The sequence below is a fragment of the Urocitellus parryii genome, unplaced genomic scaffold (genome assembly GCF_045843805.1).
Source record: "Urocitellus parryii isolate mUroPar1 unplaced genomic scaffold, mUroPar1.hap1 Scaffold_511, whole genome shotgun sequence".
NCBI lineage: Eukaryota > Metazoa > Chordata > Mammalia > Rodentia > Sciuridae > Urocitellus > Urocitellus parryii.
In genome coordinates, this window is record NW_027554059.1 from 94,798 (window position 1) to 109,787 (window position 14,990).

At 41.4% G+C, this 14,990-nt stretch overlaps 1 protein-coding gene across 1 annotated transcript; it reads right to left on the bottom strand.

Annotated features, from left to right (window-relative positions):
* Positions 1–3,389: 3,389 nt before the first annotated feature.
* On the bottom strand, positions 3,390–4,347 carry LOC113178283 (mitochondrial nucleoid-associated protein 1-like). Its single transcript, XM_077794845.1, has 3 exons — positions 4,038–4,347; positions 3,619–3,817; positions 3,390–3,519 (listed from the first exon to the last, which is right to left on the bottom strand). Exons 1-3 carry the CDS (start codon positions 4,345–4,347, stop codon positions 3,390–3,392), a joined length of 639 nt encoding a protein of 212 aa, XP_077650971.1.
* Positions 4,348–14,990: the final 10,643 nt, after the last annotated feature.

Below are 14,990 nucleotides of genomic sequence, written 5' to 3' on the forward strand. Positions count from 1 at the left end.
ATAAGATGTTAGTGAAAATTTACATAACTTTGTCAAAGTTAATTTATAGGTTAGAATCCTTTTTATCTTCATGGCTTACCAAATTGAACTAGGATTTCAAGATGCTACATCATCTATTATAGAAGAACTATGACACTTTCACAACCAGACACTTATAATCCTATTCTCAATCAGCTCCGTAGTTCCTGATATTATTTCCCTTATACTTACCTCAAAACTCACTCACACAGGCACCACGGATGCTCAAGAAGTTGAGACCATCTGAACTATTACACTCACATTAGCCTCATTATAATTGTGCTTCCCTCATTACAATTTTTATGTAGAATGGATGAAATTAATGACCCTTCGTTAACAGTAAAAACAACAGGCCACCAATGATATTGAAGCTATGAGAATACAGATTACAAAGACTTAAATTTTGATTCTTACTTGGGTTCCACCTCTTACTTAAAACCTGGAGAACCACAACTTCGAGCAGTTGATAATCAAATAGTTCTACCTATAGAATTACCAGTTTGCATGTTAATTTCATCAGAAGATGTTCTTCACTCTTGAGCAGTTCCATCCCTTGGACTAAAAACCTTCCAGGTTGACTTACCCAAGCTTCCCTAACATCAACATGACCCAGATTACATTACATACAAGGCTCAGAGATCTGTGAACCTAATCTCAGCTTCATGCCAATTGTCTTTGTATTACTTCCACTGAAACACATTGAAAACAGATCTTCATCAATATTATAAATTCTTCATAAACCATTAACCTTTTAATTTCAAGATTAGAAGCTTAAATCTCCTCTTAACAAGATGCCCCAACTAGATACATCAACATGACTTATTACCATTTTTCTATAATTTTCACCCTATTTATCTTATTTCAACCTAAAATCTCAAACCATTCATACCCCTAGTTTAACCCCTCACCAAAGATTTGAAATTGATTGAAAATAAGACCCTTTGAGGAAAAAAATGAACAAAATTTTTTTGCCTCTTTCATTACCCCTACAATAATAAAATTACATATTGATATCCTCATTAGCTTACTCCCCAATATTTTACTGCCTTTACCTAATTGCCTTATCAATAATCAACTAGTCTCATTTCAACAATGATTAATTCAGCTCTTACTAAGGCAAATGATGATGATACATAATCCAAAGGGATGTGCCTAATTTAATAGTCATCTCATTAATTATATTCACTGGACCAACAAACTTACTTGGACTATTACCTCACTCTTTTACACCCATCACCCAACTCTCAATACATCTAGGAATAGCAATTCCCCTAGGAGCCAGTGCATACATTAGGGATGGGAGATTAGTTTGGATCCCATGCTGGCTTGGGACCTGCTCTGCTACAGGTCCCATAATGAGGAATTGCCTCCCACAAGGCTCCTAGAGAGGCCCGAGTGGTAGACCCTGGTCCCTGCCAACCCAGTGGAGAAGGAAGGAGGGAGCAAGCCTCATGCTGACTGGCAGCAGAAGACTGGAGTCTCCCTGGGTACCTGCAGCTCCCTGCCAGGTACACTTGCGCTCCCTAAGGCCAGAACCCCTAAGTCTGCACTGGTGAGTCATGGCTGACTCACCTGCCCACCTACCTGCCCCTCAAACCAGCCATGGCCCCAGCCCAGGCCCCGGCCCCAACTCACCCTCAGCTGTCGAAAGAAGAAACTCCCAGCTCTCCAGGCGGTGTCTCCAACAGCAAAACAGCAGTTCCACAGGCAGAATCACAAGAACCACATTTGCAGCAACACAGAGGCCTGGATGGGGGGGCGGGGCTAGAGGCACATAGCTGGGGCTTTGGGCGTGTCCTCGCCGTAGGGGAGGAGCCAGATCTTCTGGTCCAGCACATAGGGGTCACATAGAGGAACTGTCAGGAAAGACACTTGGGGCAGAGGTGGGACCTGGAGCTGGAACCAAGGTTATGCCTGGCTAGATTTTGTAAGTTGTTTTGTGTGTTTTTGTTTTTATTTTGTTGTGGTTTTGGTGCTGGGAATCAAACCCAGGACCTTGTGAATGCAAGGCAAGCACTCTACCAACTGAGCTATATCCCCAGCCCCATCCATTAAGAAGATGAAAGGTCATTTGCAGGAAAGTGAATGGAAGTGGTCATCATCAGGTCAAACGAAGTCACACTCAGAAAGACAATGTTGATATTCTCTCATGTGGACTCTGGACATGGGGGAAGACAACAGGAAAGTAGTAGGTGGACCTTCAGGGAAGGGGAAGAGGACCACGGTTATAGTGAAGGGGTTACAGAAGATAATAGGGAAGGAGGATGTGATCAAAGCATGTTATATGCATATGTGGAAATCTCATAGTGAATCTCATTATTTGGCATAATTAATATGCACTAATGATTATAATTATTGTAAACACAATATTTTGAAACTATTTCTTAATAATTGAATACTTCTTTTAGTGATTCTTTCATGAAATACTATCTACAAGACTTCCTTAATGACTATTCCTAAATTATTCATAATTTATGATCATTCATGAGATTTTGTTTTTCAAATCATTAAACCAGCTGAGAGAATACATCTTAGACCATGCTAAATACGTTTATAGCAGATATTTTTTCCATCACTGGGCTAGAGTACTTGGTTAGAAAGTGTAAGTCTTCACATTCCATCACCAGCACTACAAAACATTTTAAAAAATTACAACTAGAAATACTGAGAAAACTAAGAATACATAATTTTATTATAGAAAAATTCAATAAAAAATCCAGATACCTCCCACCCCAAAAATTAAATTGACTCTTCACTAGAGCCAGGAATAGGAATAGCAATTCCCCTAGGAGCTGGTGCTCTATCCTATCTAAAATTCACTACTATCTCTGTGTTCTTCCCCTCATTTTTGAGTTTGAAATAGAATCTTACTGTTAAACCTAAAAGACTGTTATATAGATTAGTGTAGTGTGATGTACTTTATTCTTCTTTTTAAAATGCATTTTTATAGGGGAAAAAGATATCATTGGGACAGCTGTCTTAAATAATAGGTTATATTAGAAAACCCCCACAAGGGATAAGATTCTTTGAAGAAAATTCAAACAAACAATCTTCATTTGTAGTAATGCAGTGAAATTTTACAGAAAACTTAAAAGGCAGTTTCAGGGATGGGAGTGTAGCCCAGTGACAGAGCATGAAATCCTGGTCCAGTCCCCAACACTCCTCCAAATATCAATATATGATCTTTAATGAGAATAAAATGTTTTCTGATATGATTTTTATTTGTGCTTTGGTGGAAGGTGGGCAAAGGAAATGACTTTTTTTTTAAGATTTCAGTAACTGGATTCTTTGAGTCCCTCTCCCATCTGTGCAGGCATCACCCTGGGTCCCAAGGCTCCAAAGCTTTGGCTTCAGTGGTATCCAGGCCAAGTTTACTTATGCCAGTACACCTTCAGAGGCCAGAAGCTTTGGCTACAGCAGAGGGTGAAGTACCCTGTGAAGAGCATGGTAATGCCACCAACCCCGCTCTTCCTCACCGTGGTGTTGCACCAAATCCAGCCTCTGCACACAGCTCCCAAGAGTCTCCTCAGAGGAAATATGGAGGTGGTAAACATGACCAGGGGTTACAAATTGCTTAAACCAGTCAAACTTCTTCCTAACAAAGGAACTTGTGAGAGGCTTTGCCCCTGAGGACTGGAGAGCTGAGGCCTGTGGACTATTGAATTCCAATACTTAGGCTTCCCCTGCAACACCCCTAGTCCAAGAGAACCAAGATGGAGCTCTGGAAACCACTTCAACCCCATGAAGTTGGGAAGGATCTTTCTGTCAGCAGCACCAATATGACTGACTGAGAAAATCACTTTTTGGAAAAGAGATGCATGCAGAGACTGCGGCACCCACTGCACAATTCTGGGACTGAAAGCTAGAGCTCGAGTCTGAATCTCCACTAATAACTTCAAATCAGGGACTTGCTGATAACTGCAGAATGGCACTTTCTCTTCTTGAAGAAATTTCACAGTCAGAGAAGCAAGACTCACTCTAAGCTGCCTCATTTGGAGCTAACATATTTGAAAGAGGACCTGCATCTTCCAGCTTCTCCTCTGTGGCTGAAGCTCCAGTGATGAAGTGCTCAGAGCCATGGCTCAAGAAGGCCCACTCCTGCATCTCTGTGGCAGACACACTTTCCTCTGCTTTCTCTTTGCTCCCACACGCTTCTGCTCCAAGGCCAAATCCTTGGTTCTGGTTCCCCCTAACTTGAGTTTCAACAAACCGGCTAACTCTAAGGCCTAAAACAGGTGATGCTGAATTCTCTTCCCAGGACTCAGTGTCAGCAGAGCCTAAGATGATTCTTTCACATGAAGTGGAGTGACTAACTGCAGACCCATACATTCTTATTTCTAATTTGAAATCTCAGAAGTGTTAAAATCCATTTGTGGGGTGGAATGGGCGGGACTCATTTGATGGAAAACATTGATGTGGTCTGAATTGACTTGGCAGCAAAACCTAACCTAAACTGACAGCTTTGTATAAACATATTTAAGATATTTTACTATAAAATCAATTTGACTATGGGTGCTATGCCAAATCTCACTGGAAGTGTTAATATAATACCTCAAAAATGTTCAAAATACATATTACTTTTTTCTTGGTTCTTTTCAGTTATCTGTGATAATAGAATTCATTTTGACATAATAACAAAAGCAATGGAATATAATTTGTTCAAATTCAGTCCCCAGTACTTCCTCTTCTCCTCTCCTCCTCCCTCCCCATGTTCCCTTCCTTCTACTTGACTGATATTTCTGCTATTTATTTATAGTTTTAAAAAATTAGTGTCCTGTGCATGTGCATGATAATGAGATTCACTGTGGTATAGTCACACATGTACACAGGAAAGCTAGGTCAGATTCACTGCACTGTCTTTCCCTATCCCAGCCCTCCCCTTCAGTCCCCTTTGTCTACTCCACTGCTCTTTCTTCTATTCTTTTTTTATCCTCTGCCCTCCTTATTTTGGATTAGCTTCTGCATATCAGAAAAAAATATTTTACCTCTTACTTTTGGGGACTGACTTATTTCCCTTGGTATGATAGTCTCCAGTTCCATCATTAACTTGGCAAAGACCACAAAGTCATTCTTCTTTATGGCTGAATAAAAATCCATTGTGTATATATGCCATGTTTTCTTTATCCATTCATCTGTTGAAGGGTACCTAGGTTGGCTCCATACCTTGGCTATTGTGAATTGTGTTGCTATAAACATTGGTGTGGCTGCCTCCCTGTAGTATGCTGATTTTAAATTTTTGGATATATATATACTGAGGAGTAGGGTAACTGGGTCATATGAGGGGTTCCATTTTTTTTCCCTACTGCTTTCGAGAGATTGTGCTACTTTGCAGTCCCCATCAACAATGTGTAACATTTTCCCCACATATTCGCCAACATTTGTTGTTTGTATTCTTGATAATTGCCATTCTGACTGGAGTGAGATGGTATCTCAGTGTAGTTTTAATTTTCAATGCTCTAATTGCTACAAAAGTTGAACACTTTTTCATAAATTTGTTGACCTTTGCATTTCTTCTTTTGCCCATTTATTGATTGGATTATCTGCCTGTTGCTGCTGCTGCTGCTGTTGTTTTATTTTGGTGTTAACTTTTTTGAGTTCTTTGTATGAACTAAATATTATTGCTCCATCTGAGGAGCAGGTGGCACAATTTTTCTCCCATCCAGTTGGCTCTCTTTTCACACACTTAAGTGTTTCATGGATTGGGTTACTGAGGACTGACATGTCTGAATAGCTGGCCACAAGACCTTGTGGTGCTGGGGATTGAACCCAGTGCTTCATATGTGCTAGGAAAGCACTCTACCACTGAGCTACACTGGCAACTCCATGAAAAAAATTTTTCATTTGATAACATCCCATTTGTTTATTTATTTATTTTACTTTTTTCACTTTAAGAGTCTTTTAGGGAACTCGGTTCCTGAACAAACATACATGTTGGAGTATTGGGACTATAGTATCTTCTAGGAGTTGCAGGGTTTCTGGTCAAAATCCTAGGTCTTTGATCCACTTTGAGTTTTGTGCAGGGTGAAGGACAGGGGTTACATTTCATTACACTACATATGGATTTCCAGGGTTTCCAGCACCTTTCGTTAAAAAGGCTATCTTTTTTCCAATGTATGTTTTTGGCATCTTTGACTAGTATGCGATAATAGTATTTATGTGGGTTTCTCTCTACATCATTACTCCATTGGTCTTCGTGCCTTTTTTGGTGACAGTCTCTCTTTCTTACTCTGTAGCATAATAGCTCTGTAGCATAATTTGAGGTCCTGTATTGTGATGCTTCCTGCTATGCTGTTCTCACTAAGGATTACTTTGGCTATTCTGGGTTTCTTATTTTTCTAAATGAATTTCATAACTGATATTTCCAGTTGTATGAAGAACATCATTGGAATTTTGATGGAAATTGCACTGAATCTGTATAAAGCTTTGGGAAGTATGGCTATTTTGACAATATTAATTCTTTCTGTCCAAGAACATGAGAGGTCTTTCCATCTTCTAAGGTATTATTCAATACTTTTTCTTAGTGTTCTATAGTTTACATTGTAGAGGTCTTTGACTTCTTTTGTTAGATTGATTTCCAAGGTTTTTTATTTTTTCTTTGTTTTAATTAGTTATACATGAGAGTAGAATGGACTTATGCACTTGATATATCATACATAGATGTGATACAATTTCTCATTTTTCTCAGTGTACATGTTGTAGAATCATATTTGTCATGCAGCCACATATATGCATACAGTAAAAATGTGAGTTTTGTTCTACTATCTTTCCTATCCCCACATTCTCTCCCCTCCCCTCCCTTCACTTCCCTCTACCTAACCTAAGGTAATGGTATTCTTCTCTAGAGCCCCCAACCACTTACTGTGAATTAACATCTGCACATTAGAGAAAACATTCGGCTACCTCTCCCATTCAGGACCCCCATCCACCACTCTCACGCAGGACCCCTGGCAGCCACTTGTGCATGGACCCCATCTACTAGCATGGGGCTCCCCCAATAGCCTCCATTTTGGGACACTGCAACCACTGCCATAGTTCCCTGCACTTGGGGACACTGGACAGGGTCTGGAGATAGCTTCAAGCCACAACACTGCATACCCGGAGCTGTATCTTCAATGCCACTCAATGCCCCCACCCAGCCCAACCTGACACCCCATCTCTGAAACCGACCACCTCCAACTTGGGACACCTTTGTCACCATATTTAATCAGGGCAACACTCAGCTTGGAACACTGGCAGGGTGGTAGAAGCAACATCAAGTTAACTCTAGTCCCCAACTCTCCCGCTCCCCCGCAGCCACTAATTGGGAACAGTGCTTGCAGCTATGTGGCTGTTCAGTAGCTCCCAAAGACTGGTCCAGATATGCCCAATATAAAACAGCTCTCTGTGACTAGTGCGACAGGTGTGAAGGCCTCAGAGCACAGCCCACAAGACCTCTGGAAAGATCAGCTCCTGATTGGGAAGTAGATAGGGAGAGGGTGAGTGATACAGTTTAGAGGGTAAAGTAAAGACCAGGAATTGTGAGGCCCACAGGTGATATAAAGAGGTCAGAGCAGGCGCCCACATCAGTCTCCCAATGAGGACCAGCAAGTGCTATACTCCACCTCCAGGAGTTCCACCACCAAAACTAACCCTCCCACCCTAATAACCTTCACCACCCTGAGGGTGGAGATACCAACAAACAACAGACAACCCCACCTCGTGGATGAGAAGGGAAGCAAGAAAGATAGTGAACTCCAACAGAAACAGTCCTGAGATTTTCTTTCCAGATGTTTTTTATTTTCTTTCTTTCTTTTCTTTTCTTTTTTTTTTTCGTTTGTTCTTTTCTTTTTCTCTCTTCTCCTGCCCTGACATCCCCAACACTTGCAAAACCAATTATTTTTCATGGATTAGGTTACTGAGGACTGAGATGTCTGAATAGTATATTACAGTTGGGTTATATATGTTTATTTTTTATTTTTACATTTTTTTTATTTTTCCTAACATTTATGTTTGTTTTTTGTACTCTCTCTATTGTCTTCCCACTTACTTGTCTCCCCCAAATCACTTTCTCTCTCTTCTGCTATTAACCAACTTCTTTAGATTCCTCTTTCTAAGATCTAATAAATAACTAATAATAATTTTAAAATAACTAATAAATAACTCTGTATCCTCATCTCCTACCCCCTTAACATCTGATCCTACACCTCACCCCCAGTTCTCTCTCTGCCCAGCATCAGAAACTGTAGATCTTTTTGCAAACCTACTGTTTACATTCTAGCTAATAATTGAACTCACCATTTCTGTATATTGTAACAAAACCATAAAAATCTTAATAGGAGCTATTTAAGTCTATATATTGTTTGTATTGGGATCTGTTAATATTGTTCTCCCCCTTAAATGAGAGGTATTGGAAACCTGCAGGGACACTATTAGCCTATAATAGGCTTAAGGTCAACACAATTCCAAATGGAAAAAAAATTGAAAGCATTCTCTCTAAAAATTGGAACAAGAAGGGATGCCCTCATTCACCACTTCTATTTAACATAGCCCTTGAAACTCTAGCCAGAGCAATCAGACAGATGAAAGAAATTAAAATTAAACTAAAAAGTAAATTAAAATTAAAATTAAATCACTACTTGCTATTTACATGATTTTATAATTAGACAATTTGAAAAATTCCACAAGAAAACTTCTAGAACTAATAAATAAATTCAGCAAATTAGCAAGGTAAAAAATCAATCCCCATAAATCAAATGCATTTCTGTACATCACTAATGAGAACTATCCCATTTATAATAGCTTCAAAAAATAAAATAAAATACTTGGGAATCAACTTAATGAAAGAGGTAAAAGATCTCTACAATGAAAACTAAAGAACACTAAAGAAAGAAATTAAAGAAGATCTTAGAAGATGGAAGGATCTCCCTTGTTCTTGGATAGACAGAATTAATATTGTCAAAATGACCATACTACCAAAAGCACTATACAGATTTAATGCAATTCCAATCAAAATACCAATGACATTCCTCATAGAAATAGAAAAAGCTGTTAGGAAATTCATCTGGAAAAATGAGGGACCCAGAATAGCCAAAGCAATCCTTAGCAAGAAGACTGAAGCTGGTTCTTTCACAATACCAGACCTTAAACTATGTATACTACAGCAATAGTAACACTAATGGCATGGTATTGGCATCAAAATAGGCTTGTACACAATGGTACAGAATAGAGGATATAGAGATAAACACACATAAACACAGTTACCTCATTGTAGACAAAGGAGCCAAAAACATGTATTGGAGAAAAGATAGCTTCTTCAACAAATGGTGCTGAGAAAACTGGAAATCCACATGCAGCAAAATGAAATTAGCCCCTATCTCTCACCATGCACAAAACTCTACTCAATGTGGATCAAGAACCTAGGTATTAGACAAGAGACCCTACACCTACTAGAAAAAAAATAGGCCCAAATCTTCATCATGTCAGATTAGGCCCCTACTACCTTAACAAAACTCCTAAAGTTCAAGAAATAAAATCAAGAATCAATAAATGAGATGGTTTCAAACTGAAAAACTTCTTCTCAACAAAAGAAACAATCACTAAGGTAAATAGAGCCTTAAGAATGGGAGAAAAATTTTACCACATACACATCAGATAGAGCACTAATCTCCAGGACATATAAAGAACTAAAAAAAAAAACACTAAAAAAAAATAAATAAACCGACCAATAAATGTTCTATTTATTAAGCTGAGCAGACACTTCCCAGAAGAATATATATAATCTATCAATAAATACATGAAAAAAATGTTCAACATCTCTAGCAAATAGAGAAATGCAAATCAAAACTAGTCTTTAAGATTTCATCTCCAATCAGAATGGCAGTTATTAAGAAGACAAACAAAAATAAGTGTTGCTGAGGGTGTGGGGGAAAAGGCATACTCTTACATTGCAGGTGAGACTGCAAATTAGTGCAAACAATCTGGAAAGCAATATGGAGATTCCTTAGAAATCTTGGAATGGAACCACTATTTGACCCAGCTATCACAATGCTTGGTTTATATGAAAAGGACTTAAAAACAGCAAATCACATTAAGGTTTATAGCAGCACAATTCACAAAACCAACCTAAATGCCCTTCAATAAATAAATGGATAAAGAAATTGTGGTAAATATACACAATGAAATAATACTCAGCATTAAAAGAGAATAAAATCATGGCATTTGCAAGTAAATGGTTAGAGTTGGAGAATATCACGCTAAGTAAACCAAACCAATCCCAAAAAAACAAAGTCTGAATCTTTTGTCTGTTAAATGGATGCTGGTACATGGCAGAGGGGAGTGAAAAGCAGGGGTTGGCGGGAGTGGTGGGAGTAAAACTTCCAAGGGATGTTGGGGACAGTGTTGGGGATGGCTGTGGACACATATGGAAATGTCATGGGGCTGGAGGAGGGGCAACAATAGCCCAGGGGGACATATGTGGGCTTCTCTGGAGGAGGGGTCAGACCACGGACCCCAAGACATGGCCTCCCTTCCTTGGTGATACATGCAAACAGAACTTGGAACCCAGTAACCAGGCACCCATATACTAGCAACAGCCTCCTCCCCAGCTCATTTGGTGAAATACTTTGGGTGCCAAAGCATGTGTTCTTGCTTCCCCTGTGGAGGCCAACTATTTAAGAGGCCACACTGCCAGAGCTGTCCCTATGGCTGCACAGCCCCTTTCCCAGACCCCAACCCCAGGATGGCCCGCAGACGAAACATCATGGTGAGAATGGGGTGCTGGTGGAGATCCTGCTCCCACCACCTCTGCCCTTGCATGAGACAAGGCAGGCCCACACGCAACAATCGAGGGCCACTGAGGCAGAGATCATCCACCACTGTGAGTAACCCTGAAATGCCTTCCTCCTGAGTTTGGGGGAACAGGGAGCTGAGGCAGGATCAGCTACTGGGAGATTGTGAGCCAGGTGTCTGTCATAGTCATCCCCAGGACAGGGCTGGAGGTGGGTATTGGGAGTGTCTAGGCCTCATTCTGGCCCCCAGTGCCATCTCCTGTCTTCCTAGGGTAGAACTCTGGGACACAGGGTCTGTGTGATATTTGGGGAGATCACCACTAGGGGCAGAAACACCCGGAACAGAGGCTAGGCAGGACCCGGGGCTCCCTGCCAGCTTCCAAGCTCTCTGTTTACCTGCTCTCCACAGGTTCTCATGGAGGACAGCAAGAGGGGCTTCCACTCAAGAGCAGTGCTGGAAGTGCCAGGGCCAAGCACCTGTGGGAACGAGCTTGGCCTCAGGGTGAGTGTGGGAGCAGGGAGGCCTCCACAGCCCAGGCCTAGAGAGGAACAGAAGGCGACACTGAGCCCAGACACCACCCTGAACACATTCCTTGTGGGGCTGGAAGGTGGAGGGGCAGAATCCTGAACCATAAGGAATCTGAGCACCAACTCCTCACCCATCCCCACCTTCTCTGCCAGCCTTGGCCTTGGCCACATGCAAGGTCACTGTCCCCATATTAGAGACAACATCACAAGAGCAACACTGACACTGTCACTTCCTTTCTCTGAAGATTTTGCATTCCACCCTTCAGCTGATTATAACTCCTAGCCCCAGGTGTCTGGGAGGCAGTGGACTGCCTGTCCTTCCACACACTCTCCAAGTCTTACACATTAACAGGTTTAGTAGGGGGCCATTTAGCCAAAATATCCAGGAAACTTTGCTACATGGTCCATTTCTATGTCACTTGCTGTCTCAAGGAATACACCCCACAGTCTCAGAACAGGTGTTGGGAGCCCCAGCACTTTACCACCTTCCAGGTGGACTCAGTTTCCACAGCCATTCAGCCTTTCCCAGCATTGGGACCTGCACCTCGTTCCCTCCTGAGCCACTTTGACAGCATCACAGAGAATGATGCCCTGGGTGTCCTCACACAAGAACTGTCTGGAATGAGCCTGTTTTTTCACCTCCAGAAGGTGATGTGCTTGTGGGACTCAGGGGATAATGCTCCTAATGCACAGAGCTGCCACCTCTTGTCATATAACAAACTGGCATGAAGCTGCTGAGGTAGTCAACTATACCTCAGCAATTCCACTTGAACTCTGCCAGCCATTGTGGTGCTAGGGCTCTCCTATCCCCCTCTGGGATAAACCCCTTAGGGCTTTGGATTTTGCACTGAACACCATCACCAGATACATCTGATGGGTCACACTTCAGCCATTGACTCTCCATCTCCTCCATGTCCCATTCCAGAAGGGAGAGGTGGCTACAGAGGTAGATGATAGCAGCATGTTATATATGTTCCAGGCACAGTCCCCAGAGAGCTTGGAGGACACCCTAGAGCCAGATTGCCTAGATGATGACTCCTCTTTCACATCCAGCACATCCAGTTCCTCCACCAAAGAGGAGACGGACATAATGTGGAGAAGGTAAGCCCTGCGCAGGGTGACAGGGTCATATACAGCTGTGAGTCCTGGAACTGGCCCTGCACTTCTCTGAGCCCAGCCTGCTCCTTTGAACAGTGGGGTGACAAGAGTATCAACCTCATGGTTAGAAAGGCCAGGCCTCTCAGGCTGCTGTCCCCCCCTTATTTCCTCTAGGGTGGTCTCCTCACTTATTGGATTACAGCGGCTTCATAATCCTGCTCAGAACATCCATTGCCATGTCTATGTGACAGGGCATGACTTGGAGGATGAAGACCACCACATCCTGGGCTTTACTGAAAACCCAGAGCCTATGGAGGGAGAGGCCAAATGTGAGACGGTCTGGGTGGTGGCTGTGAGCATATGGGGATGGGACGGGGCTGGACATGCAGAGCACATCTTCCAGAAACATGGGCGGGGCAGAAACAATGAGAAGCACAGCTGTCATTCTCTGCATGCATTCTGGGGACACTCTCAAGGACTGGGTTTGTGTGTGGATCTCTGAGGAAGGCAGTGGAAAGCATTTTGTCCCTGGAAGGAACATGGATAGTTGGCAACTTTTACTCTGCTTGCACATGCAGGGCCACTTCTGGTGACTGAGGAGACAACTGGCCAATTTCCACCATCTGGGAGAGCACTACAGCTGGAAACGCCTGAAATGTCATCTCCAGGCCAGCAGCTCCTGGTGGCCCCTCAGCCAGCGAAACCCACTGAGCTCCCCCTTATACCTATTCCCATGCCAGAGCTGCTCTTGCCCTCTCCTGGCATTTATTTTTTCATTCTTTTTATTGTATGTATTTACTTATATTTTTATTAATATTAGCTTTTTTAAATTAAATATTATTTGTTAAAGGTTCAGTTTATTGGCATGAAGTACATTCTCAGAACACTGCACCTATTTCCACTATGTAGTTCCAGAACATTTTCCTGAATCTGGTATCCACAACCACTCCCATCTCCCCTCCAGCAACCCCTCATCATTCTAGCCCTGGGATATGTCTCGTCGGCATTTTTCAAATCAGTGAAGTCTCATTTCTCTTTGGTCACATAATGTTGGAAGGGACTGATGAAGTTTATTTAGCAGGGTAAATGCCATACAGGTCTATGTTTATTGGCTTTTTTATATTCTGTTGATGGGTGTCGAACCCAGGGGTACTCTTTACCACTGAGCTATATCCCTGGTCCTTTTTAATTTTTCATGTCATGTCTTTTGGTCATAGCAAGGAAAAGCCTAAAATGCACCAGTTCCCTCTTATCAAAGACTTTGCTTTTCCATGAGCATACAATATATTAAAATATAATCTACCATCATGTATATCTAAGATCAAATAAAATAAAAAGTGATTTCACTTTCTATTATTTCACTTATCCATGAATTACCTATGTAATTCAAGATTGTAGAAATAAACAATGTATACTTTTAAAATTACTCACCATTCTGAATAGAATATGATGAAAGCAGGCAATATCACTCTCTGTCCTGACCATGAAGTGAATCATACCTTTGTCCAATGGATTCATGCTCTATAGGCTACCCACCCATCAGTACCTTGACAACCATTAGGCCGTGAAATAAACTGGGGGTAATTGCACTGTTTCATGCATCCACTGAGGATGTTGGAACAGATTCTCCAGCATAAGGGGTGACTGTATTCCTAAAATTAACAATGACCTCTCCATACTTTAATTAGTATTTGAAGTCTTTCTTTTGGAACCAAAATAATATTGGAACATGACTTTCTTGGAGGAAATTTTTTTCCCTAAACTTCCCTGATCTCTCAGCTGTGGAGACACAGCGTTATCTCATTTCTACTTTTCCACATAATCCACTTCTTCTGCTAGGTATCCTGAATCTGTCTGCCTTTTGCCCCATTCTCAACTCTGTGGAAAAGGGCATTCACTCACATCTCTCCCTCTTCCTGATGAGCTGCACACCACACTGGAATGTCTCCTTCAGTTCACTGTCCATGACCCCAGAAGATGGTTCCAACACTGGTTCTGACTTTCATCCTAGGCTTAATTTGATTGAGACTGTTCACACCTGTGTTCATCAGAGGACAGCAGAAAGATAATTGGACAGAGTTTGTGTGTTCATTCTCAGATCTCTGCTCTATGGTATTCTACTGGCATGTTTTAGTGACTGGAGGTGCAAGGAAGTCACTTGATCTGGCAGAGATTTACAGGATGGAGAGTGCTCAGGGATTATGAGAGGCTGGGATTTACCCAACTGTGTGGCACCAGGAGACAGTCACTGTAATCAAAACATTTTTCCTCAAAATTAACAACACTGATCCATGCTCATATACATGAAATATATATTAAACATCTGAAATATATATTAAATCCCATCTAATTGTATGGAATAACATTAGACATATCAATTGAAGAAATTCCCTACACCAAATCCAATCCTTCTTTGGGCAAATTAATAATTTCTGTGATTCATCAATATGGGCTGGTATTTTAGGGGAAAAGTAGAGAAAGTCAAATAGGCTTTCCAATAACAACAAAATAATTTCCAAAAAATAAATCTGCATTCCATATAGAAGGCTTTTGCTAACAGGAAAAGAAAGAAACTTCAAG

What these genes read in the sequence shown, in the direction of transcription:
- LOC113178283 (XM_077794845.1), bottom strand. Translation starts at nt 4,347, where the DNA reads ATGTATGGGTCTGCAGTTAGTCACTCCACTTCATGTGAAAGAATCATC. An exon ending in GGAGAAGCTGGAAGATGCAG is followed by an intron (nt 3,818 to 4,037) that starts GTCCTCTTTCAA and finishes TTTTCCAAAAAG; the next exon opens with TGATTTTCTCAGTCAGTCAT. An exon ending in AGCCTCTCACAAGTTCCTTT is followed by an intron (nt 3,520 to 3,618) that starts GTTAGGAAGAAG and finishes AGCTGTGTGCAG; the next exon opens with AGGCTGGATTTGGTGCAACA.